This window comes from Rhinolophus hipposideros (genome assembly GCF_964194185.1).
Source record: "Rhinolophus hipposideros genome assembly, chromosome: 2".
Taxonomy (NCBI): Eukaryota; Metazoa; Chordata; class Mammalia; order Chiroptera; family Rhinolophidae; genus Rhinolophus; species Rhinolophus hipposideros.
The window spans coordinates 1,256,495-1,280,000 of NC_138048.1; the positions used below are offsets into that span (position 1 = coordinate 1,256,495).

General features: G+C 50.3%; 1 protein-coding gene across 2 annotated transcripts in view; it reads left to right on the forward strand.

The window, feature by feature from the left end:
• The window catches only part of FBLN2 (fibulin 2), a 100,582-nt gene that overhangs the window by 58,403 nt on the left and 18,673 nt on the right, over nt 1–23,506 (forward strand). The window contains exons 3-9 of one of the 2 annotated variants that reach the window (XM_081064936.1): nt 8,543–8,654; nt 10,088–10,217; nt 13,927–14,107; nt 17,347–17,556; nt 18,173–18,286; nt 18,927–19,028; nt 20,965–21,105. In XM_081064936.1, coding sequence (XP_080921062.1) covers nt 8,543–8,654; nt 10,088–10,217; nt 13,927–14,107; nt 17,347–17,556; nt 18,173–18,286; nt 18,927–19,028; nt 20,965–21,105 — 990 coding nt within the window. The remainder of the gene's footprint in view (nt 1–8,542; nt 8,655–10,087; nt 10,218–13,926; nt 14,108–17,346; nt 17,557–18,172; nt 18,287–18,926; nt 19,029–20,964; nt 21,106–23,506) is intronic. The other variant, XM_081064937.1, reaches the window with a different exon arrangement.

Below are 23,506 nucleotides of genomic sequence, written 5' to 3' on the forward strand. Positions count from 1 at the left end.
AGTTGGTTGCCTCTTTGTTTTACTGATGGTTTCTTTTGTGCAGGAGCTTTTTAGTTTGATAGTGTACCATTCATTTATTTTAGCTTTTCCTTCCCTTGACTTTGAGATCAAATTCATAAAATCATCTCTAGCACCAAGGTCCATAAGTTTAGTACCTATATTTTCTTCTACGCATTTTATTGTTTCAGGGTTATATTTAGATCTTTGATCCATTTTGAGTTAATTTTTTGTGCATGATGACATAGCAGTCTAGTTTCATTCTTTTTCATGTGGCTTTCCAATTTTCCCAGCACCGTTTATTCAAGAAGTTTTCTTTTCTCCATTGTATGTTTTTGGCTCCTTTGTAAAAAATTATTTGCCCATATATATGTGGATTTATTTCTGGGTTCTCAGTTTTGTTCCATTGATCTGTGTGTCTCAGCCAATACCATGCTGTTTTGGTTTTGTCACTTTGTGGTATAAACTGAAGTCAAGGAGTGCGATACCCCTCCAGCCTTGTTTTATTTTCTTAGGATTGTTTTGGCTCTTTGGGGTCATTTGTGGTTCCACACAAATCTGGTGATTTTTGTTGTTGTTGTTGTTATATTTCCTTAAAAAATGCCATTGGGATTTTGATGGGGATTGCATTAAGTCAGTATATTGCTTTGGGTAATATGGCCGTTTTAAATATGTTGATTTTTCCAGTCCATAAACACAGATGTTTTTCCATTTCTTTGTATCTTCTTCAGTTTTCTCTTAATAATGTCTCATAGTTTTTGATGTATAGATCCTAAAGAATCATGTCATTTGCAAAAAGTGATAATTTAACTTCTTCATTCCCAATTTGGATGCCTTTTATTTCTTTCTCTTGCCTGATAGCTCTGGCAAGGACTTCCAACACTATTTTTAAAAGCAGAGGTGATAGGGGACAGCCCTGTCGTGTTCCTGAACATAGAGCAAAGGGCTTCAGTTTTTCACCATTAATTATGAGATTAGCTGAGGGTTTGTCATATATGGCCTTTATTACGTTAAGGTATTTTCCTTCTATACCTATTTTATTAAGTGTTTTAATCATAAATGGATGTTGTATCTTGTCAAATGCTTTTTCTGCATCAATTGATAGAATCATATGATTTTTGTCCTTTATTTTGTTTACGTGATGTATCACATTGATGGATTTGCGTGTGTTGAACCATCTTTGTGCCCCGGGGATGAACCCCACTTGGTCGTGATGAATAATCTTTTTAATGCATTGTTGTATGCGATTTGCTAGCATTTTGTTTAGGATTTTTGCATCTCTATTCATCAGAGATATTGGTCTATAGTTTTCTTTTTATGTGTTGTCCTTACCAGGTTTTGGTATCAGGAAAATGTGGGCCTCATAAAATGAGTTAGGGAGTATTGCCTTTTTTTTCCAAGTTTTGGGAAGAGTTTGAGAAGGATAAATATTAAATAATCTTTGACTGTTTGGTAGAATTTACTATAGAAGCCATCTGGTCCTGGACTTTTGCTTTTGGGAAGGTTTTGGATGACTGTTCCAATTTCCTTACTGTTGACCAGTCTGTTTAGATTTTCCAGTTCTTCATGGTTCAGCCTTGGAAGGGTATATGTTTCTAAGAACTTGTCCATTTCTTCTAGGTTGTTGAATTTGCTGGCATATAGTCCTTCATAGTATTCTTGGATGATCCCTCGTATTTCTGTGATACCATTGTAACTCCTCTTTCATTTCTGATTTTGTTTGAGTCTTTTATCTTTTTTCCTTAGTGAGTTTAGCCAGGAGTTTATCAATTTTATTAATCTTTTCAAAGAACCAGCTGTTGGTTGCACTAATTTCTTTCTATTATCTTTTTGTTCTCTATTTCATTTAGTTCTGCTCTGATATTTATTATTTCCTTCCTTCTGCTGAGTTTGGGCTTCACTTCTGCTTCTTTTCCTAGTTCTTTAAGATGTAATGTTAGGTTGTTTATTTGGGATTTTTCTTGTTTTCTTAGGATAGGCCTGCAATGATACAAACTTCCCTCTGCTTACTCCTTTCACTGTGTCCCAAAAGTTTTGGTATGTCATGTTGTCATTCTCCATTGTCTCTATGTATCTTGTCCTCTCCTTTTATATATTCTTTGACCCAGTAGTTTTTCAGTAACATCTTGTTTAAATCTCCATATATTTGTGGGTTTTTTTCTTGCTTTGTTTTTGTAGTTGATTTCCAATTTCAAAGCGTTGTAGTCGGAGAATATACTTGGTATGATTTCAGTCTTCTTAAATTTGTTGAGACAGTTTTATTTTCCAACATATGGTCTGTCTATCCTTGAGAATGTTCCATGTGCACCAGAGAAGAATGTATATTCTGGTCTTTTGGGATGAAAGGTTCCGTGAATGTCGATTATGTCCATGGTCTAATAGTATGTCATTTAAGGCCGACATTTCTTTATTGATTTTCTGTTTGGATCTTCTATCCATAACTATCAATGGTGTATTTAGGTCCCCACTATAATTGTGTTTTTTTTTTTTTGTCAGTTTCTGTCTTTAGTTCTGTTAGTAATTTATATATTTCATTGCTCCCTAAGTGGGTGCATATATTGGTAAGTATTACGTCTTCTTGATGTATTGTCCCCTTTCTCATTATAAGATGTTCATCTTTGTCTCTTGTTACTTTTTCTCCCCCTTTCTTCCACCTCCCCCCCCCACTCTGGTTCAAGCCATTGTCTAGCTGTGCAGGACACAGCTCCCGGGCCCATGCTGGTATGACGAGCCTTGCACTCCCCCGGCTGAGGCAGCCGGTCGCCAGTCATCAATAGGCTGCTCACAGCAGCTCATGGCAGCTTTCTCTGGCTGCCAGCTGCTCATGCTGGTTGCTGGCCACTCACGCTGGCTGCCAGCCACTCACGCTGGCCACTGGCCACTCATGGCAGCACACGGTAGCCCATGGCAGCACACAGCAGCCCACTGCAGTTCACGCCAACCCCCGGCTACTCACCTCAGTCCAGCTCCACGGAGAGCTGTTGTTCACAATCATAGCTCTAGAGGGCGCAGCTCACTGGCCCATGTGGGAATCAAACCTGTGACCTTGGCCTTGGGAGCACAGTGCTCCGATGACCTGAGCCACCGGGCTGGCCCCTCTTGTTACTTTTTTTAATCGTGAAATCTATTTTGTTAGATATAAACACAGCTATACCCACTTTTCTCTCTGTATGACATTTGCTTGGAGTATCATTTTCCACCCTTTTACTTTGAGTCTGTATTTGTTCTTGCAGATGAGATGTGTCTCCTGAAGACAGCATATGGTTAGGTTTTGTTTTTTGATCCAATCTGCTACTCTGTTCCTTTTTATTGGTGAATTCAGTCCATTTACATTTAGGGTGATTATTGATATATGAAGATATCCTATAGCCATTTTACCTTTTGTTTTCTGGTAGCTCTGTGTCTCCATTGTTTCTCTTCCCTTGTGTTTCTGTTATTTGAGTTTGATGGTATTCTATGATTTTCCCTGTTTCTTCTGTTTTTACGTTATGTGTTTCAATTCTGGATTTTTGGTGTACTTACCATTAAGTTTATGCAAAACAAAGTTTCATATACACAGTAGTGCTTTTTCTTCTGAATGCATATTATCTCCATTCCCCTTTGCAAATTCAGACCTTTACCTTTTATGTATTTGTTGCCACAAATTATCCTTATATATGCTGTGAGTTCATTTCTGAGTTGCATTAGCTATTGTCTTATTTTTCTCTCTTTTTTAATGTTTGTATCCCCTTTAATCTTTATGTTATATTTAATCTTTATGTTATATTATAACCTATTCTGAACAAGGGTTGCAATTTCGTGCTTCTGTCTGTTAGTCGTCTTACTCATATTTTTGTATCCTTTTGTCTTTTTTTTTGTTTCAGGTAGAATAACCCCCTTCAGTATTTCCTGTAAGGCAAGTCTTGTGGTGGTAAATTTCCTTAGCTTCTCTATGTCTGAAAAAAAAATTTATTTCTCCTTCGTATCTAAAGGATAACTTTGCTGGATATATTGTTCTTGGCTGGTAATTTATCTCTTTCAATAGTTTGAATCTCTTACTCTACTCTCTCCTAGATAGTGGAGTTTCTGCTGAAAAATATGATCATCCAATGGGATTTCCTTTATAGGTTACCATCTTCTTTTCCCTGGCTGCCTTGAGAATCTTTCTTTGTCATTAGTTTTAGACGGTTTTAATACAATGTGCCTTGGAGAAGGCCTTTTTGAATTGAGATAATTAGGTGTTCTGTTTGGTTTTCGGATTTGAGGATCCAGTTCTTTCCATAGGTTTGTGAAGTTCTTAATCAAATATTTATTTGAATAGGCTCTCTGTTCCCTCCTCTCTCTCTTCTCCTTCTGGTATGCCCATTATTCTTATATTGCTCTTTGTGATGAGTCAGATAGTTTTTTCTTTTTTAACTCTCAAGTCTCTTCTTCCATCTGCATCATTTAGAGTTCTATCTTTGATGTCACTGATTCTTTCCTCTATCTGGTCAGCTTTTTGTCCTAAGCTCCTTAGTTCATTCTTCATTTCTTTTATAGAGTTCTTCATCTCCAGAATTTATGTTTGGTTCTGTTTTAATGTTTCAGTCTCTTTGGTAAAGTGCTCCTTTTGTTCATTGATTTTATTTCATTAAACTGCCTGAGTTTTCTTGCATCTCATTGAGTTTTTTCAAACCTGCAATCTTGAATTCTCTGTCATTTAAATCACATATTTCCATGTCTTTACATTTATTTTCTGGAGATTTTTTTCCTTTCCTTTCTGAGCTGCCTTGTTACCTTGGCTGTTCATGATAGTTAATGGATTATTTCTCTGCCTCTGTATTTATGGGAATGAACTCTGCCTTTTTATGTATTTATTTTTTTAAGAGTGAAACCTCTTCAGCAGGTTGATAAGAAGAGGTCTTTCTTTTGTTTTCCAGTAGGTGGCGCTGGAGCATTCTTTTCAGGTCATTGGGAATGTCTTGTATTCCCCAGGGAGGTGGGTGTCTCCTCTGTGACCAGGTTCCCTTGGTCTCAGGGTACCATCCCTGTGAGTGAATGTGATGGTGTTCCAAGCGCATGAAATCCCAGCGCTGTCCTCTGCAACCAGGTGCATTGCTGCACTGCCCGAGGTGTCCCAGGTGCGCCCCCTGGGATAAGCTGATATGGGTGGGTGCCAGGTGGGCTGGGAGAGGCCGCAAGTGTGTTTGTGGCTTTGTTCTTCTCCCAGTAATGGTGACTGCCCGACCTCAGCGCTGTATCTCCACCCCTTTCACTGGGACTAGCCTTCATGTCTGCCTTTCAGGAACTGTCTCTCCAGTTTTCAGAGCTGTTATTGATATTTTGTCCAGTAACTTGACACTCACTGCTATAGCTTCTTCGGGGGCCTGCTGCTAGTTCTGGGAGGGTGAGGCGAAGCGAGCTCTGGAGTGTGGGGGGAGGCAACCAGGCTCTGTGGCTTTTTGTCCTCCCTGGCAGTGGCTGCTAGACCCTAGCTGTCCCACCTCTGTATTCTGTCTCTGCCCTGTGTTCAGCTGTAGTATATGCTGACCACTCGGGCAAGAATGCTCAGGGCGACAGAAAGCACATGCTGCGACCCGATTCCCCCCCTCTCTGGGCTGTGTCCCCCATCTCTGCACTTCCCCCTTCCCTTCTCCCGTGCTCACCCCGATTTCTCCACCTTCAGATGTTTCATTGTGCGGATCTCTCAGACGTGTTTGTATGTTGAGCAGGGAGTCCTTTGTTGAATTCTAGCCGTTCAACTTGCTTTACCTTTAAGAGGAGAGACCAAGGGACCTGTCACGCCGCCTATTTTTGACATCACTCTTCTTGGGTATTCTTAAACATTTTCTTTTCTGAATGAATTTTAGAATCCAATAGACAAATTTCATGACAAATTATGTTGGGACTTTGGGTTTGCATTGAAATTACCGTGTTTCCCCGAAAATAAGACCTAGCTGGATAGTCAGCTCTAATGCGTCTTTTGGAGCAAAAGTTAATATAAGGCCCAGTCTTGTTTTACTATAAGACTGGGAATTTATTATAATATAATATAATGTATATAAAATAAACATAATATACTGGGTCTTATTAATTTTTGCTCCAAAAGACACGTTAGAGCTGATAGTCCGGCTAGGTCTTATTTTTGGGGAAACAGGGTAATAGGTTAAATAGAGGAGAATTGACATCTTTAAGGTATTGAATATTCCCATGTAGATACACAGTATATATTTTTAATAAAGTATACTGTTATATCTATTAGGCAATTTTTTCTTCATGTAGATTTAGCTTGTTTACTATACATTTATTTCTAGAATTGTTTCTGTTTTGAATGGGATTGTTTTTTCATACTACTTTTTCTATTTAATTGTTGCTGATGTATAGGAAAGCCAGTAATTTGAATATGTTGGTTTTGGTTTGGGCTACCAAATAATAATAATAATAATAATAATAATAATAATTTTTTAGTGTTCATTTAATACTTTGTTAGTTTTGCTTCACTAGGAAGATGAACCCATAACATGTACAAATAATGACCATCATCTATCTTTCTGATACTTCTAGTGCCTCTTTTTGTCTTGCTTTATTGCATTTGCTAGCATCTCTAGGAAGCGGCTAAGTAGTAGCAGTGTCAGTTGACATTTTTGTCATATTTCTGACTTAAGTGGGACATGTGTCCAGTATTTGACTATTGAGTGTGATGTTTGTGACTTGTTCCTGATAGACACCAGTTATCAAGAACTCTTTCTATCCTCCTGGTGCCTCAGAACAGCTCTTAAGTTATTACTGAAGCTTATTTTCCCCGTCTCACAGAAGGCAGTTGAAGCTTGGAACACTTTGGTGACTTGCAGTGTCCGGTTAGCAGACAAAACGGACGATTCTCGCAAGTGCTCTTTCTGTTCCTGGAACCCTGTGGGCTGCTGACACTCCTTGGTGCGTTTGTTCCTCTGCCCTACAGGTTACGTGAATTGCTCTAGGGTATTTAGAGGTCCTGTCGGCTTCAGCAGCTCTGCAGCCATTAGGTCCTCATAGCAGAGAAGGGCACTGAGTCTTTGGGAGGAGACACAGCTGCACGTGGTATCACTAAGAGGCAGAGCCAGGCTCAAAGTTACTCCATTGCTCCCTGCTGCCCTCAGCATTTACATAGGTGTTCCAGATGAGCTTTGTTTTTGAATGTCAGTTTTTTTCAGACCTCAGAATAGAATTGTTGGGTCAGTTGTACTCCTCATTTCCTGGCACCTTACACCTTTACAGCCTTGCAAGTCTCTCTTTTATTTATGTATTTCATTCCCTTTCCCCATTGCCATCCTCTGTTCCACCATAGGCAACAGTTCTCTTCTGTTTAATTTGTGGATTTTTTTTTATGTGTTCTTGCAGAAGGTGTATCATTATGTTGTGTGCAATCTTTTGAATTTGTGTAATGATCTCACTTGAGTTCTTCCTTTTGTCCCTCGGCGTTCTATTCCGTGCTGCCCCCCTGTTGCTGTGAGCTCATGTTGTATGCTCATCTAGTCTGTTGTCTCTGGTAGCTGTGGAGTTCTACATGGAGGATCTCTCCAAATTCTCTTCATCCGCTTCCCCAGCGTGAACTGCAGACTGCGTGCAACCCTCTCCCACAGGAATCTCGAGCACGCCTTCTTGTGGTGCTTGCATTGCGGGCCTGGCGGCGGACCTCCGGAATGGGTACCGGGAGCAGACCCAGCAGGTCCTGGCAGGGGTGCACACTCAGCAGTGTAGGTGCTGCCAGGTCTCCCAACACTGGCTGCCTCCCCATTGCCACCCCAAGAACCCATTTATTGCTCTTTCTGGTTTTTCCACTTTCATAGGTATTTTATGTTGGGGTTGTTTTTGTGTGTCTGTGTTAATTTTCAGGAGATTATTATATTTTCTTAATAGCCATTCTTTGTCAGTTTTAGACATTCCCAAATTGTACACCTGTCAGCAGTCTGTTACATTTGTTCCTGGAGGCCTTTGTGACACAGAGAATGTTAATTTTGAGGTGGTCAGTTCCTCCGTTTCTTAGTGCATGGTCTGTGCCTCTGAGTTTAAGGTGTTCTCCCTGCCCCCGACTCCTCCCAACCTCCCCCGTCACAGAGATTTTTCTCCACTAACTTTGTTCCCAGAACTTTTCTGAGTTTTAAACGTCTCTTGCCGTTGCGGTTGCTTTCTTATGTCTGGTCCTCCTTGATGTTCTGTGTGTCATTGGAAGCCAACCCTGAGCTGGGGCCCTTGTGCACATGGAGCTTCAGGGAGGTACAGGAAGCAGTGGGACAATGCTCCTGGTCCCACAGAGCACGCTGGAGTGCGGTGGCCCACAGAGCTGTCACCTTTGTACCCCCTGTGGCTTCCTGACGGGCTGTGCTTCTCCCAGCCCCTCCACAGGGGGCAGCTCAGCCTCTCAGGCAGTTCCCCAGGGGCTTCCAGCTGTGGGTTGCTGGCGGCCAGCTAGCGGGTGCGTGAGTCAGCTGCCCAGCAACGGGGTCTGACGGGCACTGGCGGCATCTCGTGTGCATGACGACCTAGACATCCCGGAAGGGCATGCCTCCTCCAGGGTGGTCACGCTGCCCGTGTTGCCTGCCACCCACAGTCTCTACGAAGGACCTGATTGACACGTGCTGTGCAGCCGGACAGCAGTGGGCCATTGACAATGACGAGTGCCTGGGAATCCCTGAGAGCGGCTCTGAGGGCGACGTCTGCAGGTAAGGGGGCAGGCCTGCCCGTTCACCTGCTCCAGACCTCTGCTTGCCATGGACCCCAGGCCCTGGCAGTGCAACGGGAGCACATGCTTCACCTGCTTGCAGATGCACGTGGGCGATCAGACGTGGCAGCTGTGGGTCAGCTGGCGAGGCTTTCTGCAAGTGTGTGGAGCCCAAGACTGGTCCCCAAAGTAAACTAGCCACACAAATTCATAGTCGGCCTAAAATGCATGATGGGAGGAGTGTACTTTGGAGCAGGTGCTATGGGACCATCACCACCGAGGACTCACTGGGTGCTGCTCTCAGCACACACACCGGCAATGCTACTGGGCGGTGTGCAGCCCACACGTTTTCCTCCCTCAGCTTTGCACTGCGGTCCTCAGCCCTCTGCTGCCCTAGGGTCTCCGAAAGGCTGGCCTCTCGCTGTCCTCTGCTGCTGCCTGTGCCGATTGTTTCTTCTGACTCGAGTGTGTCAGCCAGCAGAGGAGGATTGGGACCCATGCACGCCTTCCCTGTGCCAGGCCCAGAAGATGTCTTACTCAGCCATTCACCACTTCTCTTTTCCAGCAACACCCTCTTTTCCAACCTACTCATTTTCCAGACGAGGAAGACAGGTTCAGAGAGGTGCTATGATTCACCCAACATCACACAACCCATTGGGAGCATGACCAGGATTAGACTCCATACTTCTTAACATCCAGCCCACCTTTAGAAACATTTACATTCTAACCTTGTCTCTTCCCTTCCCCTTCTGTTTTCCTGCCAATTGGGGTCTGTTTAGGAGTTAGAGCTCGCCCCATTCAGCTTCCTGGAGTTTTGAGCTAAGTGGCTCTCGTGCGTGCTTATATCCCATTTGTGATGAAAAGCTCACTACTTCACGGCTGTACTTCACGGACAGCCAGTTCTGTCACTGGGCGGCTCTTGCTGGGACATGCTCTTCCTCAGGTGGGGCTGGACCTGCCTCCTGTGAGCCTCACTCTGTCCTGGCTCTGCCCTCATGCTGCTGACTCGTCAGCTGCCTCTGCCCTGGAGCAGCCCCACAGAGATTGGGAGGCGTGCCCAGGGACCTTGGAGGCTGCTACTCTGCAGGCCCCCCCCGGCAGCCCTTCCCAGGATTCGGTCTTCCTATCTCTCTTGGCCCTGTGGCCATTCGGGGTGCCGACTGCCCTTTCTCCTTGGTCAGGGACGCACAGCACTGAGTCCAGCGAGGTCCAGGCCTAAGTCTTCTTGGTTAAACCAAGGAACAAAGCCATGTGACTCGGTGGGGGCTGTGCTGGCTCTTCCAGTGCCCCTGCACCAGCACAGGCCCCACTCACAGGACCTTGGGCAGGGGCTTCCTTTTTCCGCAGCTTAGCTTCTTCCTCTGTGAAATGGGGAGGGTCCCTGGGAGGATGGGGCTAGGCCTCAGGTGGGGCTGAGGTGCATGTCTGTTGCAGGACAGCCCAGAAGCACTGCTGCGTGTCCTACTTGAAGGAGAAGAGCTGCATGGCCGGTGCCATGGGGGCCAAGGAGGGCGAGGCCTGTGGGCTAGAGGACAGCGACACCTGTGGCGTCTCCCTGTACAAGGCAAGCTCGACTGCGGCCTTCTGGCCTGGGCCTGAGGGTCCTGAGGGCCCAGGGTGGGGCTCCCCTGCAGGGCTTTTCAGGGTGGTGACCCTCACCCTTGGGCTTGGGGGGTCTCTTCATCTGCATAGGAAACATCTTCAGTATGTTATGTTGGCCTACTCACGAAATGTGTCCTGACACCACTGTGTGCCAGGCCCTGCTTTAGGCATCAGGGATGCAGAAACAAGTTACTCATGAACATCCCTGCCCTCTTAGGGCTTTCTTTCTGGTCAGGGGGACAGATGGAGACTGAGATGAATATGTTAGTGTGCGGTCTATTAGAGGTGATGGTGCTAAGGAAACACTGAAGAGAGAAGGGGCATAAGCTGTGTCAGCGGTGGGGAACACTGGAATTTCAGCTCACAGTGGCTGAAGATGGCTTCACTGAGAAGGGTGCATTTGAGTAAAACCCCCAAGGGTGAGCCATGTGGATGTCTGTGGGAAGTATCTTCCAGGCAGAAGCAACAGCAAGTGCAAAGGTCCTGAGGCAGGCATATGCTTGGCATGTGTGAGGAGCAGCAAGGAGATCTGTGGTTGGAGAACAGTGACTGGGGGAAAAGTAGCAGGAGCTGAGGCCGAGAGGTGATGGGGAAGAGCCCGTCCATCATTATGAGGATGGTTGTTTAGTCTGAGTGAGGTGCGAAACAGGAGAGTTTGGAGGAACATTATCTCGGTCCCTTCTGACAATTGTGCAGACCATTCATTGAGGGGGTTCTTTGTGTGTGACAGTGCGATCAGGATGGAGGAAAACCTCACCAGGCAGCTGTGGGACAGAGAAGAGGAATAATTACTGCCCTGAGGACTTGGATTTCAGGCCAGGGGTCTGTAGGGCCCTGGATAGATTTACAGAAAGAGAGGAGTTACTATGCTAGAGCTCATGCTGGCTTCGGGTTGGTAGGTCAGGGACAGGCCGTCAGTTTGGCTACAAGTAATGGGACACTCCCTAAAACATTAGCTTTTCTGTCATATATTGGAGGCTAGAGGCAGCCAGGCCAGAGCTGAAGGAGCGAGAGGCTCCGTAGTCACCAGGGACACAGGCTCGTGCTGTCTTACTGCTTTACCAAGTGTGATTTGCTGCCTCCTGGCCCAAGATGGCTGCTTGAGCTCCAGGCAACAGGAAGGAGGAAGGAGCACCCCCTTTCAAATTATTTTTAATTGTGGCAAATACACATAATGTAAAATTAACCATCTCAGTTATTTTTTAGCGTACAGTTGAGTGGCATAAATACACTCACATTATTGTGCAACCATCACCACCCATCTTCAGAACTTTTTACAGCTTCTCAAACTGAAACTGTTTCCACTAAACACCACCTCCCCATTCCCCCTCCCCCAGCCCCTTGGCACCCACCATTCTACTTTCTGTCTCTGTGAATTTGACTGCTCCAGGGCCCTCATATAGTGGAATCACGCAGTATTTGTCCTGTTATTATCTGGCTTATTTCACCAAGCACGTTTTTAAGCTTCACCCATGTTGTAGCGTGTGCCAGAACCTTCCTTCCTTTCCAAGGCTGAATAATATTCCATTACGTATATAGAGCACATTTTGTTCATCCATTCATCCGTTGATGGATCCTTGGGTTGCTTCTACTCTTGGCTGTTGTGACTAATGCTTCTGTAAACACGGGTGTGATAAACCCAACTTTTGACGACAGACAGTAATTCAACTTACATCACATTCGCCAGAACTTAGTCCAGTGGCCACACCTAGTTGCAAGGGAACCTGGGAAATGTAGTCTTTATTCTGGAGAGGTTATGTGCTCCACTGAAAATTGGGAAGAAGGGAAAACAGACATTGGGGACCGACACCTGGCTAGTTGTGCAGCAGAGGATAGGGGCAAACCAGGACATTGGAACAGTTTCAGGAAACATCACAAAAGGAGGTATTTGGGGGAGCGGGGGGAAGGAGTTGAAGAAGGCACAGTGTCACAAGCCCGGATAACTGTGACAGGGACCTCTGGAGGAGGTAGCATTTGGGAGATGATTTTTGACTTCAATTTTTGTCATGTTGGGGTTAGTTTTTCCTAAAAACAACTGATATTAGGGAAAGCACTTAGTTGACAGGCAACTTTAGAATCCCTTTTTTGTCTGTATGTTTGACCCTGGACCAGTCTCCTTTTCTGAGCCTCAGCTTCTCCATCTATAAAATGGGGACAATAATATATGTCCTATGGGGTGATTGTGAGGAGCAGAGGTAATACAAACTAAGTATTTATTAAGTACATGGTGGGTCTTCCAAGTGTGAATGTTCACCTCTGTGTGATGCAGGTCTGGAGTATCAGTTAGCTGTTGCTGTGTAACAAACAGTCCCAAAATGTGCTGACTTATGACTGTCTTATCTTATGAGTCAGGGTAATTTTGCCGACCAGGGCCATGCTCAGTTGACCTTGGCTGCGCTCACTTATACGTCTGCCAGCAGGTGATGGCTCTACTGGCACTAGATGATTTGGGATGGCTGAAGCCGGGACTCTTCTCTACTCCTTGTGACCTCTAGCATGCTAACCTGGGCTGTTAGGTAGAATTCTAAATTTGTAATATATTCCCAGGGGAAAAAGCTGGGAAAGATATGCATGGAAATTTTAAATAGTTATTTCAGTTGGAAGGAATTACCAATAATCATTTTATTATCATTTCTGTGTATGGGGGAAAATGAATATAAATTAAAATGACCAAATGGACCTTCCCCAGGCATCATGGTTGGCTCAAAGTTCTACTTCTGTGACGAAGTCTGCTCTGACCCCTCTAGACCTCACTGATCTCATCCTTCACACTCTTTTAGCCGCGATTATCCATGTTAACGACTGGGCAGGGTCCTGACGGGGTAGAAGTGTTAAAGGCCTTTGGAGGTGCCACTTCTGTCTCATCTTATTGCCAAAGCATGTCATGAGGCACAGCCAGTAGGTTGGGAAATAGTCCGTATTGATTGGAAGACCTGCCCTATCACATTGCAGAGATGGTGGACACAGGAAGCGGAAACTGTTGGGCCATTATTATAGCCACAGCAGTTTAAGCATTAAAGATTTCCGAGGTAAGCAGTCTGGGACAGGGGTGCAACTACACAGTATCTTCAGGCACCTGGCTTCTATTTTTCTGCTCAGTCATCGTTAACTTGTGACTTCCATCTTGAAGGTTACTCATATCCCAAGATGGTTGCTAGTCCTCCAGCCATCATACCTGTTCCAAAAAGGACCTAGGGGGCATGCAAAAAGGATGCACTTCCAAGCTGAATCAGCTTCTGTTAAAAGCTCTTTTGAAAGTTTCACCCAGTGACGTCTATCTCTGGCTGCAAGGGACCCTGGGAAATGGAGTTGTTTAGCTGGCCTAAATAGAATCAGTCCGCTAGTATATATGGGGTGGGGTGGGGGGGGCTAGTGGATGTGGCTGGGGGTTAAGTTGTAGTTCCTTTCACAAGAGGCCATTTATTTATTATTTCAAAAAACGCTCATTAGCCCTACTCTGAGCCAGACATGGGAAACGGCACAGATAAATCCTGCACCGTTGGAGAGCACATAACGGACAGAAGAAACAAGACAGGATTAATTCTCTCATTTATCAGCTGTCCCTCTGAGCCTGACCCAGGCTGCACCCTGGGGCCGTCAGCGAGCCCCGTGGGAAGGGAAATAGGCTCTGAGGAGCCAGAGTACAGCAGTGACCACACGTCTCTCTCTAGCAATGCTGTGACTGCTGTGGCTTGGGGCTCCGTGTGCGTGCTGAGGGCCAGTCATGCGAATCCAACCCCAACCTGGGCTACCCCTGCAACCATGTGATGCTCTCCTGCTGTGAGGGCGAAGACCCCCTCATTATCCCCGAAGTCCGCCAACCTCCTGAGCCTGAGACCGCACCACAGAAAGGTGGGTGCTGCCCACCCTGGGGCACAGGGTATATGGGATAGTTGGATGAGAGGGAGAGAACTGGTGGGTTTTCTAGCCAAAGCTGGGTACCCTCTGTCCTCCTGTGCAACTCTGGGTCCACAGTCATTTGTGGCTTTGAGGCACAAGTCCTGCTCTAGACAGAATTCTTCTGTGGCTTTGTTAACCTACACATCCATACTTCTATCCATCCATCCAGCTCAACCATCCCCCACCCATCCTCTGGTCTATTTCTCCATCCATTCATCCATCCACTATACCATTCATACATCATCCCTTTGCCCATCCATCCATCCACTTACCCACACACCCACCCATCCACTTGCTCATCTATCCCATTGACTCACCCATCCATCCATCCGTCCGTTCATCCATCCAATCTTTTTTCCCTCCCTCCCTCCCTCTCTCCTCCCTCCCTTCCATTCCCCTCCCTCCCTCCCCTCTTCTTTCCCTCTGTCCCTCCTCCCCTCCCCTCCCCTCCCCTCCCCTCCCCACCCCTCTCCCCTCCTCTCCCCTCTCTTCTCTCCCCCCTTCCTCCCTTCTTCCTTCCTTGTCCATCTTCTTATGTATTCACCCACACCCTCCATCCTGGTCAGCAAACCTTTCACTCACCTTTCCTTGTGTTTACCCATCCTCCATCCTCTCACCTATGCCATCCTTATGTTCTTGGGGATGGGGTATAACGAGTACAGAGAAGGCATTTGTAAGTGTTGCCCCACTTACCTGATCAGCCCCTTCAGGCTCGCACTGTCTTTTATGTCTGTGTTCTCAGTTTCTGGCCCCGAAGAGGCACTAGCAAAGGACCGAATGAGCCATGTGTTGGTTTGGCAGCCCCCCCATCACCACCAGACCACAAGTTCTTTGAGGGCTGACCAGGCATATGCCCTTCCCCTCTATCCCCATTCCCAGCAGCCATAAGCTGTGGGGGGGGGCAGCTCCAGGTGCCCACGTGGGGCTCGGAGCCTGTGTTTGCTCCTGATTGAGGGTCAGGAGCCGCGTCCAGGAGCCTCCAGCCCTCACTGTCCCTAGGTCTCCTCCCTCCTGTGCCCTACATATGCTGTGGTCACTGTTCCAGCTGCCATGTCCAGCCTCTGTCACCCTAACCAGCTATCTTCTGGACTCGTGGCTATTAGCCTTCTTTGTGCTGTGGGCCAGCAGGAGCCCAACGATGGTATCCCAGTGGGTCCACAGGTGTCCTTTGTCCAGCTGGGCCTGGCAGCCCTGGGGCTGGTGCCATGAAAGCCCTGGCAGGTCACCTGTGCAGGCGTTCATACCCTTAGTCTTGACCAGCTGGGGACCAGATGGCCAGGAGGGTTCCAGAACCACCAGCCTAGTGTTTCCTCCAGCTGTGTACCATCTGGGGCCCCTGTGGGCCTGTCCTGTCACTTCAAGGATTGGGAATGAAAGCCCCAGAGTTGGTTCTAGAATCAAGAATAATGCTTGGCGTCTGGAGTTCCGCAGACCTGGTTGGGATCCCAACTCCACTGCTCTCCTCTACAAGTCGTGGCCCTTTGTGGGGAGAAACCTGGGATTCTGCTCTTACCTCATCAGTGTGGGCACAGAAGACAGGATGCTCGTCACGAGTTTCTGACAGAGCCTGACAAAGCACGCAGAGTTGCCACCCTCTTACTGTTGCCACGTTTTCGCAGTACAGAGGAGGAAGCCACGGCCTGGAGAGCAGCAGGGCCTCAGCCCAGGTGCACAGCATATCTTTGGCATAGTTGGGACTGGACTCTGACTGGATTTCTGGTGTCCTGCACTTGACCAGACCCAGTCATCACTGAGTCCCTGTCATGATAACGCAAGATGGTGGAGCCCTGTGCGTGGGATGAGAATACCCGTTGTCCACAGGCTACAGGGCCAGGGCTCCTAGGAGCATAGCTTGCTCCCTGGGTACAGGGGTCCTGGATGTGATGCTGGGCGCAGCAGACACCTGACCTCGCAGTAGGGTGGGGCCACAGCCAGAGTATGGAGAATGGGCCAGGCCAGGCCAGGGGAAGTGGCCAGCCTTAGCAGGCCGGCATGGCACGAGACTGTCCAGTCCAAGGAAGTGCCACTGGCTGAGGTGAGCTCGAAGGGGCTGCTTGGGCATGGTATGAAGGCCAAGTTAGTGCCCACGAGTCTGGTTCAAGGTAGGATTCGGGATGAAGCCTGGCTTCGGGGATCAGAGGGCCGAGAAGAGTCCAGAGCCAGAGGTATGTGTTCCTCTCCTCCAGTAAGGAACTGGTAGGTGTCCTGGGCCTTGGGATGGAGGCGGCAGGTTCAGACTTACCTGGTCCAGTTCTGCTCAGGGAACCTTGGGCAAATCCCTGTGTTCCTCTGAACCTCAGAGTATGCTCTACTGGGCAGATCGTTGTGAGGAATCTGCTGCTGAGGACGTGAAGCCCAGAGACGCTGCTTAGCATGTGGCATGCCCAGCACAGCCCGGGTCCAGGTCCGTCTCCTGCCAGTGCGCAGTGCTGGGTGTCCACAGGGCGGGCCTACCAGGCATTGCAGCCCCGCGGGCAGGCCCCAGGCCTGGGCTGAATGGGCTGGGGCTTGATGGAGTTCCCTCAGTATGAAGCATGTCCCTGAGGTGTGACCTCATGCACTGCTCCCTTGGGGACTTGGCTGCTGGTGGGCAGAGCTGAGGCTCTGGGCCAACGTGGCGTGTGGAGGGGTTGCAGGCCTTTCCCTGCCCCGTGACTGCCATAGGATGAGCCTTCCAAGGCAGCTCGGCCTTAGAGCCTTCTCTCCCACTCTCACCTGCTCCCTGCTGCAGCCCGGGAGGCATGGAGAGACCTGCTGGTGTTGAAGGTGACTCAGCTAGGGAAGGCTCAAGTGAGGCTTCAGATCGCGGTCTGACGGAACCCAGGTTTGGGGCCGTTTCTGATGCTGCCCTTGCTGATGTCACTGAGCTCAGGGGTCTGAATCCAATGCAACACTTCAGCCAAAGCTTCCTGAGGGCTATTGTAGACCAGAGTGATGGGTTCACTCGTATTGCTGAGGGTCAGTCCATCCACCCATCCATCCATCCATCCGTCTGTCCATCCACCTACCCCTCATCCCCCCGTCTGTCCGTCTGTCCCACCTACCCGCCCTTCATCCGTCCGTCCACCTGTCCTCAGCTGGGCGGGCAGATGGTTCTGACGAGTGCCTGCACTGACTTGCTGAGGGCCTGAGGTCTCAGCTGCCTGCTGGGCCCACCCAGCGCCTGTCATGTGTGCCGACCCCCACCCCAGTTTCAGAGGCGCAGGTGGGGAGCCGGGAGGCCCTGTCACTGGGCATGGAAAGCGAGCTGCCCAACAGCCTGCCCGGAGACGACCAGGACGAGTGCCTGCTCCTGCCCGGGGAGCTGTGCCAGCACTTGTGTGTCAATACCGTGGGCTCCTACCGTTGCGCCTGCTTTCCTGGCTTCTCGCTGCAGGGCGACGGCCGCACCTGCCGGCCAGGTAAGAGCCTGGGCAGCAGGGGTGGGGCCGAGGCTGACCTTGCCAGGCCAGTGTGGCATTCCTGCAGTGGGGACTGCGGGCTACTTCTCCTTCTGCCACCCGCACATTGGAACCGGCAGGAGTGGGAAGCCCCTGCCGACGGACTCTGGGAGGCCAGACAGAGAGGCTCCCTCTTGAACTCCATCTGCAGGGGCAACCCTCGTGCTCTGCCCTGGATTTGAGTTCAGGGCCAGGACTCAAGCCACAGGCGCTCCCACCAACCCAAGCTGTATCCCCAGTGCCAGGGCCACGGTGCTTAGGCCCTGGTCGGCCGCCCAGGAGGCTGCCACAGTCTCTGGGCTGGGAGGGCTTTCTCCCTGGCAGCTTCCATGGACAGATTTGTTGTCGGTCTAGAAACTCACTCCCTGTCTTGCTTGCTTCCTTTGCCCTGAGTAGCTGTGAGATCAGTCTGGTCCAAGGAATGGAGCTCCCTGAACCTCAGTTTTCCCTCCTGTGAAGTGGGTGGGGAAGGATTAAATAGTGTCGATCCAGTGCCAGCATGGTGCCTGTTAGGGCCTGAGGCCTGACGGAAGACGTGAGGCAGACCTCCCTCTCCTGTCTGCTCTGCCTGGGACAGACGGTGGCCGCCCACAGCCGAAGGCTGCCGAGGAATCCTCACTGAAGCCAGACTCCTCCCAAGTGGCCCCCAACACCATCTTGCTACCACGGCCACAACCCAACACCTGCAAAGGTAACCGGGCCTCGGGGTGTATCTTGGCTGCGTGCAGGTGGTGAGCTCTGGTGCTGGGTGTGTGCAAGGTGGCCCCTGTCGAAAGGGTGCTTCTTTTTGAGGGTTGCTTGGTCTTGCCTGTCTGAACTGAGTGTAGCTAAGGAGGTGAGATTGGGGGCAGGATCAGCCTGGGATGAGAGGGGAGATGAGAACAGAGGACAGCCTGGGGTTGTTGTGTGTGACCCCAGGCAAGCCAATTAGCTACTTTGTGGGTCTCAGTTCCTATAAAGTTGAGAGAAGAACTCCTTGCTTGTGGAACTGTCCTGGAGACTACGTTCAGTAACACGTAGAGCGTTCTTTCCGTTTGTTGTTCTGCGCCTCCCTTCCTCCTTACTTCTTCTCCCCGTCGTGTCTCTGTCTTCTCTGTCTCCTTCTCACTCCCACTGCTGTTACTTGAGGGAGGGGTCTGGTCTCCGAGTGGTGCTGGCATCTGGAGATCGAGAGCATTATCCCAGACACCAGCCATGTATGAGCCGGCCCACCAGGGGAACTTGTGAAAAGGACCAGGAGTGGGGTTCCTTGGCTTTCCAAACCTCTCTCTTGAGCTTAGAGCTAGAGGTGATGAGCCTGGTGGTCTCTGATTCTGTGTTGTTTCCTCCAGACAATGGGCCCTGCAAGCAAGTGTGCAGGATCGTCGGGGACTCAGCAATGTGCTCCTGTTTTCCCGGCTACGCCATCATGGCGGACGGCGTGTCCTGTGAAGGTGAGGACCGTGGGGCCACCCTCATCCAGGTGCACACCTGAGCTGGCCCGTGGGACACACGGAATGAGGGCGGTGTCCCTCTAAAACTCACTGTGTTGGTGAGGGAACAGGTTTGGCGGCTGTAATGAAGGGCCCCTGCTACCCCTCATGTCACCATGCACAGGTGTACGTGCAGCCCAGGGTGGGCACACAGGTTGGCCAGGGCTCCACAGCAGTGCTTCCCAAAGTTCAGTGTGTGCCAGAGTCATCTAGAAACCTGGTGACAGCACAGACCCTGAGAATTCCACAGAATCCAGAGATCCTGATCCCGTAGGTCTGTCAGAGGAACTCAGAATGTGTATTTCTCACCAGACCCCTGGACCACACTCCAACTCCCCTGTCCTTGGGGTCACCCCTGTCTGCGTGGCCCAAGTTGTTTCTGACCACATGGTCCCCGTTCTGGCCATGGGTGGAGAAAGGGAAAGGGAAGTGCATGCCCAGTTATTGTAAGGCAGGACCAAGATTGGCATTCATCCCTCCCCGCCCGCTTGACTCCGGTGGGGAGCAAGACTGGGGAGTAGGAGCCCCCATCGGTGCAGCACATGCTCAGTTCTGTTACTGAAAGCAAGGAGGGGACAGGAGATGTTGGTGACACTTAGCTACCACTGCCATGCACAGAGGGTCGAGGAGGTTCCGGAAGTGCATCCCTCTCACTCCCGTAACCCTGGTAGGTCTGGGTCTTACCTCACTGGGGCCTCTGTGGGCCCGGTGGCCTCCTGTGAGGTGGGGGCCTTGGGTCCCACCCTGCTGGGGCTGCTTTCTCAGTGAGTGAGGCATGGAGAACAGTCTGAGAGGCCTCGCGACTGCACCTCGTCATGTCTGGAGGCAAGACAGACATGCAGCGTGCAGATGGGCTAGGACACACTTCAGATCAGGTTCAATCTCAGGAGATGTGACCCTAGCGGGTATCTGGGGGTACCTGGATCAAGCCTCTCTGGGAAAATGCCGACGTCCCTGCCAAAAGCTGAAACCCCTAGTTAGCCCCTCGACTGAAGCTGTTTTCTGATGTGGATGAAAACCACCCAGTGCCCAGAGAAGGCAGGACACTTCCCCAGGGCACACAGCATGGTGGTGACTGGCAGGCATTTGTCTCAGGTGGTGGGGACAGATCTCCGGTGCTCGCTGGGCTTCACTCCCCATCTCTCAGAGCCCTGAGGATGTGAGGATGTTGTGGGCCAGTGTCTGTGTGTCTCCAGGCTTCCCTTCCTCCTCTGCAGGGCCTGGCGGGAGAGGCGATGGGGCCCAGGCCAGAGGTTGCTGGTGGGCATTCTGAGGGTGCAGCCCATCTTGCAGGGGAGTCCTGCTGGGCTCTGCCCTGTTTACTCAATCAAGTTACCAACCATGAAAAACTCAAGGATTTGTTTTGAGTGTCCAGATTGCAGTTTCCTTTCGAAGCTTCGTAAAACCTGCCTGCCAGGGGCCCGTAGCCCCGATCCCCCTCTGAACAGAGCACAGGCCCAACGTGCCTCTAGAGTCCCCCTCACTCCGTGCCTTGGCCCTTCTCCTGTTTATGTTGCCAACCTGGCCCCCTTAGTACTTGAGCTTTCAGCCCCTGCTTTGTGTGGCCCCCTCGGCTGCCTGTGCAGGTGGAACGCCTCCAGAATGTGGGTGGCAGACAGCCCCCGGTTCCGTCCTGCTGTTGGATTGTGGCAGGCTGCTTGTCCTCTCTGAGCCTCACCTCGCCCCCTGCCCTGGCTGGGGTTCCGGCCCTGACAGCTCTGTACTGTACTAAGTCAGACTGGGGCCCAAAGCCCAGACGTAGCACTGACGGGCTGGGAGGCCCTGGGCACTCCCTACCCACCTCTGAGCCTCAGCGTCCCCTCTGTCACTGGGTGCTCCGGGACAGGCCATGCCACCTAACAGCCCTTCTGTTTTTCCCTTCTGCGGCTGCCACTAGACCGAGACGAGTGCCTGCTGGGTGCTCACGATTGTAGCCGGCGGCAGTTCTGTGTGAACACCCTGGGATCCTTCTACTGTGTCAACCACACAGTGCTCTGTGCCCAGGGCTTTATCCTCAACGTGCACAGGAAGTGCGTGGGTAAGCGAGAGCCCCTGCTGCCGCCACCGTCATGGCGCTCTGCTCTGCTCCACACCACGCCCGCCACATGCAGCCACATGCTAAAGGGCCTGCCCTTTGCATGTGAGCTCAGCGCAGCCAGCCCCCCCGCCCCCCCCCCGCCGTGCTCCATGTGACGTCTCCGTGTCCTGGTGTCTGTCCCGCTTTTCCACCAGTGCCCCCGGGAGGCTGCTTCCCCCAGGCATGCGCCTGAGAGTCAGCACACTCCGAGTGACGTGTGACCTGGCTGGGCCTTTGAACGAGGAGGTCGGCCCTCTGGGCAGCAGGATAGGCCTTGTGAGGTCTGCAGGCAGAGGCCTGGGTCTGAAGCGGGGTCCTCTAGTGGCTCTGTGGCCTTCATCAAATGACTTCCCGTCTCCACGTCTCAGTTTTGTCATCTGTAAGGAGGCACTGAGGACGCGGTGCTCCTTTGGAGGTCATCGGGACAGTAGGAAGGCTGGGGTACAGTGAGCACATGAGGTCAGCTGCTGAGATTGTTCTTAGGTGCACCCAGGGCCCCCCAGGGGTAAAAGAAAAGAGCTGGGTCCGGCAGACCCAGCGTTGCACCCCTGTTTGGCGTTCATTTTCTGTATGGCCCTGAGCAGTGGAACTCTTCTCTCTGAACCTGTTTCCTGACCTCTAACCTTAGGGCTCGGAGAACAGGGCAAGGGCTGGCACCCAGGTCTTCGCCTGCACAAGGCTGGGGCCAGTGCTTGGTAACAGCTTGTCCCTCTTGCCTCTTGATGGCCATGTGGGCTGGGCACTGGGCCTCCAGGTGTGCTCTGTGGGCAGTGAGGAGGGTGGGCTTGATGCTTTCCCATGGTGGAGGAAATATGGCCCTGAACCCATATGGACCCAAAGGAGCAGGAACTTGGGGCAGACTGCGAAGTGCTACAGCAGAGATACAGCAGAGGGCGAGGTCATTCCAGCTGGTAGCATCTGTATACACTTCCTGGAGAAGGTGGCGTTTGCACTGGTCTCCAAGGGCAGCTAGGACTTGGAAATCAGGAAGGGCATGCATGCTGGAAGGAGTAGCTCGAACCAAGGTATGGAGGTGGGAACAGTGCAGAGTGCATTCAGGGCCCACGACCAGAGCCCAGTCTGTCTTTGTGCTTGGGGACCATGTCCAACCTGAATGTGTCCTCTTCTCACCCTCCACTGCTGGGCACACAGGCCCACGGAACTGGCTGAGTGGCTGCTGCAGACATGTTTGCCCTTGGCCTCTGGTCGTCGGCACAACATGCTTGTCAGAGCTGGGCAGCTCTCCTGTCTGGGTATGTCTGTGTGTCTGGGAAGGCGGTCCCCCTGGGGCCTGCAGCCACCGTAGTGCTTTCTATGCCGGGTATGCAGGCTCCACTGTGGCCTGGGGAGAAGCCCTGGTGCTAAAAGGTGTCGCTGGGCAGCGGGAAGACATGTCTGGGATTGGAAGAGCAAAGGCACATTTCATTCAGCAAAATGTATGAGCTCACAGTCTCATTCTTCCGTTTTTTTCCCTCCTCATTCATCCTGCCCAGACTTTTCAGGGTCTCGTCTTTGCCCTTCTGCTGCATTTCCGTGTTCATGTCACCACCTGTGAGCCTTCGTGCTTTCCATCACTTATTCACCCACAAACATACACTGGTGTCTTCTGCGGTTCACTTCTTAGCTCCAGGCATGTTTAGTAACCCCGGCTGATGAGACGGGAGCCCGCTGCCCGGATGGAGTATGACTTCTGCAGCCAGCTTGCGTGGGTTCAAATCCTGACTGCCTCTTTCTAGTTGCGAGCCCTTTGACAAGTCATTTAACCTCTCTGCACCTCAGTTTTCTCAGCTGTAAGATGAGTTACTGTGGAAATGAAATGAGTGATGTCATTATTGTGTTTCAATCAACGTGTTTTACTGTGGCAGTCCGCACAGCTAGTGATGAATCTGGTGCTTGACAAATCTCTGCCGAATGAATGGCTGCATGGACGGAGGTACAGAAGCTGCTGGGTGGTGACGGGCACGTGGCCTGTGGGGACACCCCTGGGCTTTGCTGTTTGCCTTTTGTCCCTGCCCTTTGGGGTCTGTCTTGGCCCCTGGGAAAAGTGTGCTCAGTGGGCTGGGCTGGGAGAAGATAGGAGGGGGCACGTCTGGCTCTGGGGCCCAGGCCCCAGCAGGGGAAACGGCCCCGTTCTGGGCTGAGCATTGGTTCTGTTCTTGTTGCTGCCGTGTGCAGGCTGCCTGACTTTGCTCTGGCCAATTGCCCTCTTTTCCTCGGTGAGACTGTCGCAGGATTGTGGACTGGCAGTTCCGGGAATTACGCGGTCCCTAGCGATCCTCCCTAGTGAGTGGTGTCTGCTGTTTATCACCATGATTCCTCCTGGGGTGTAGGCTCCTGGGCTCCAGTATTTCTGGGCTCCTGG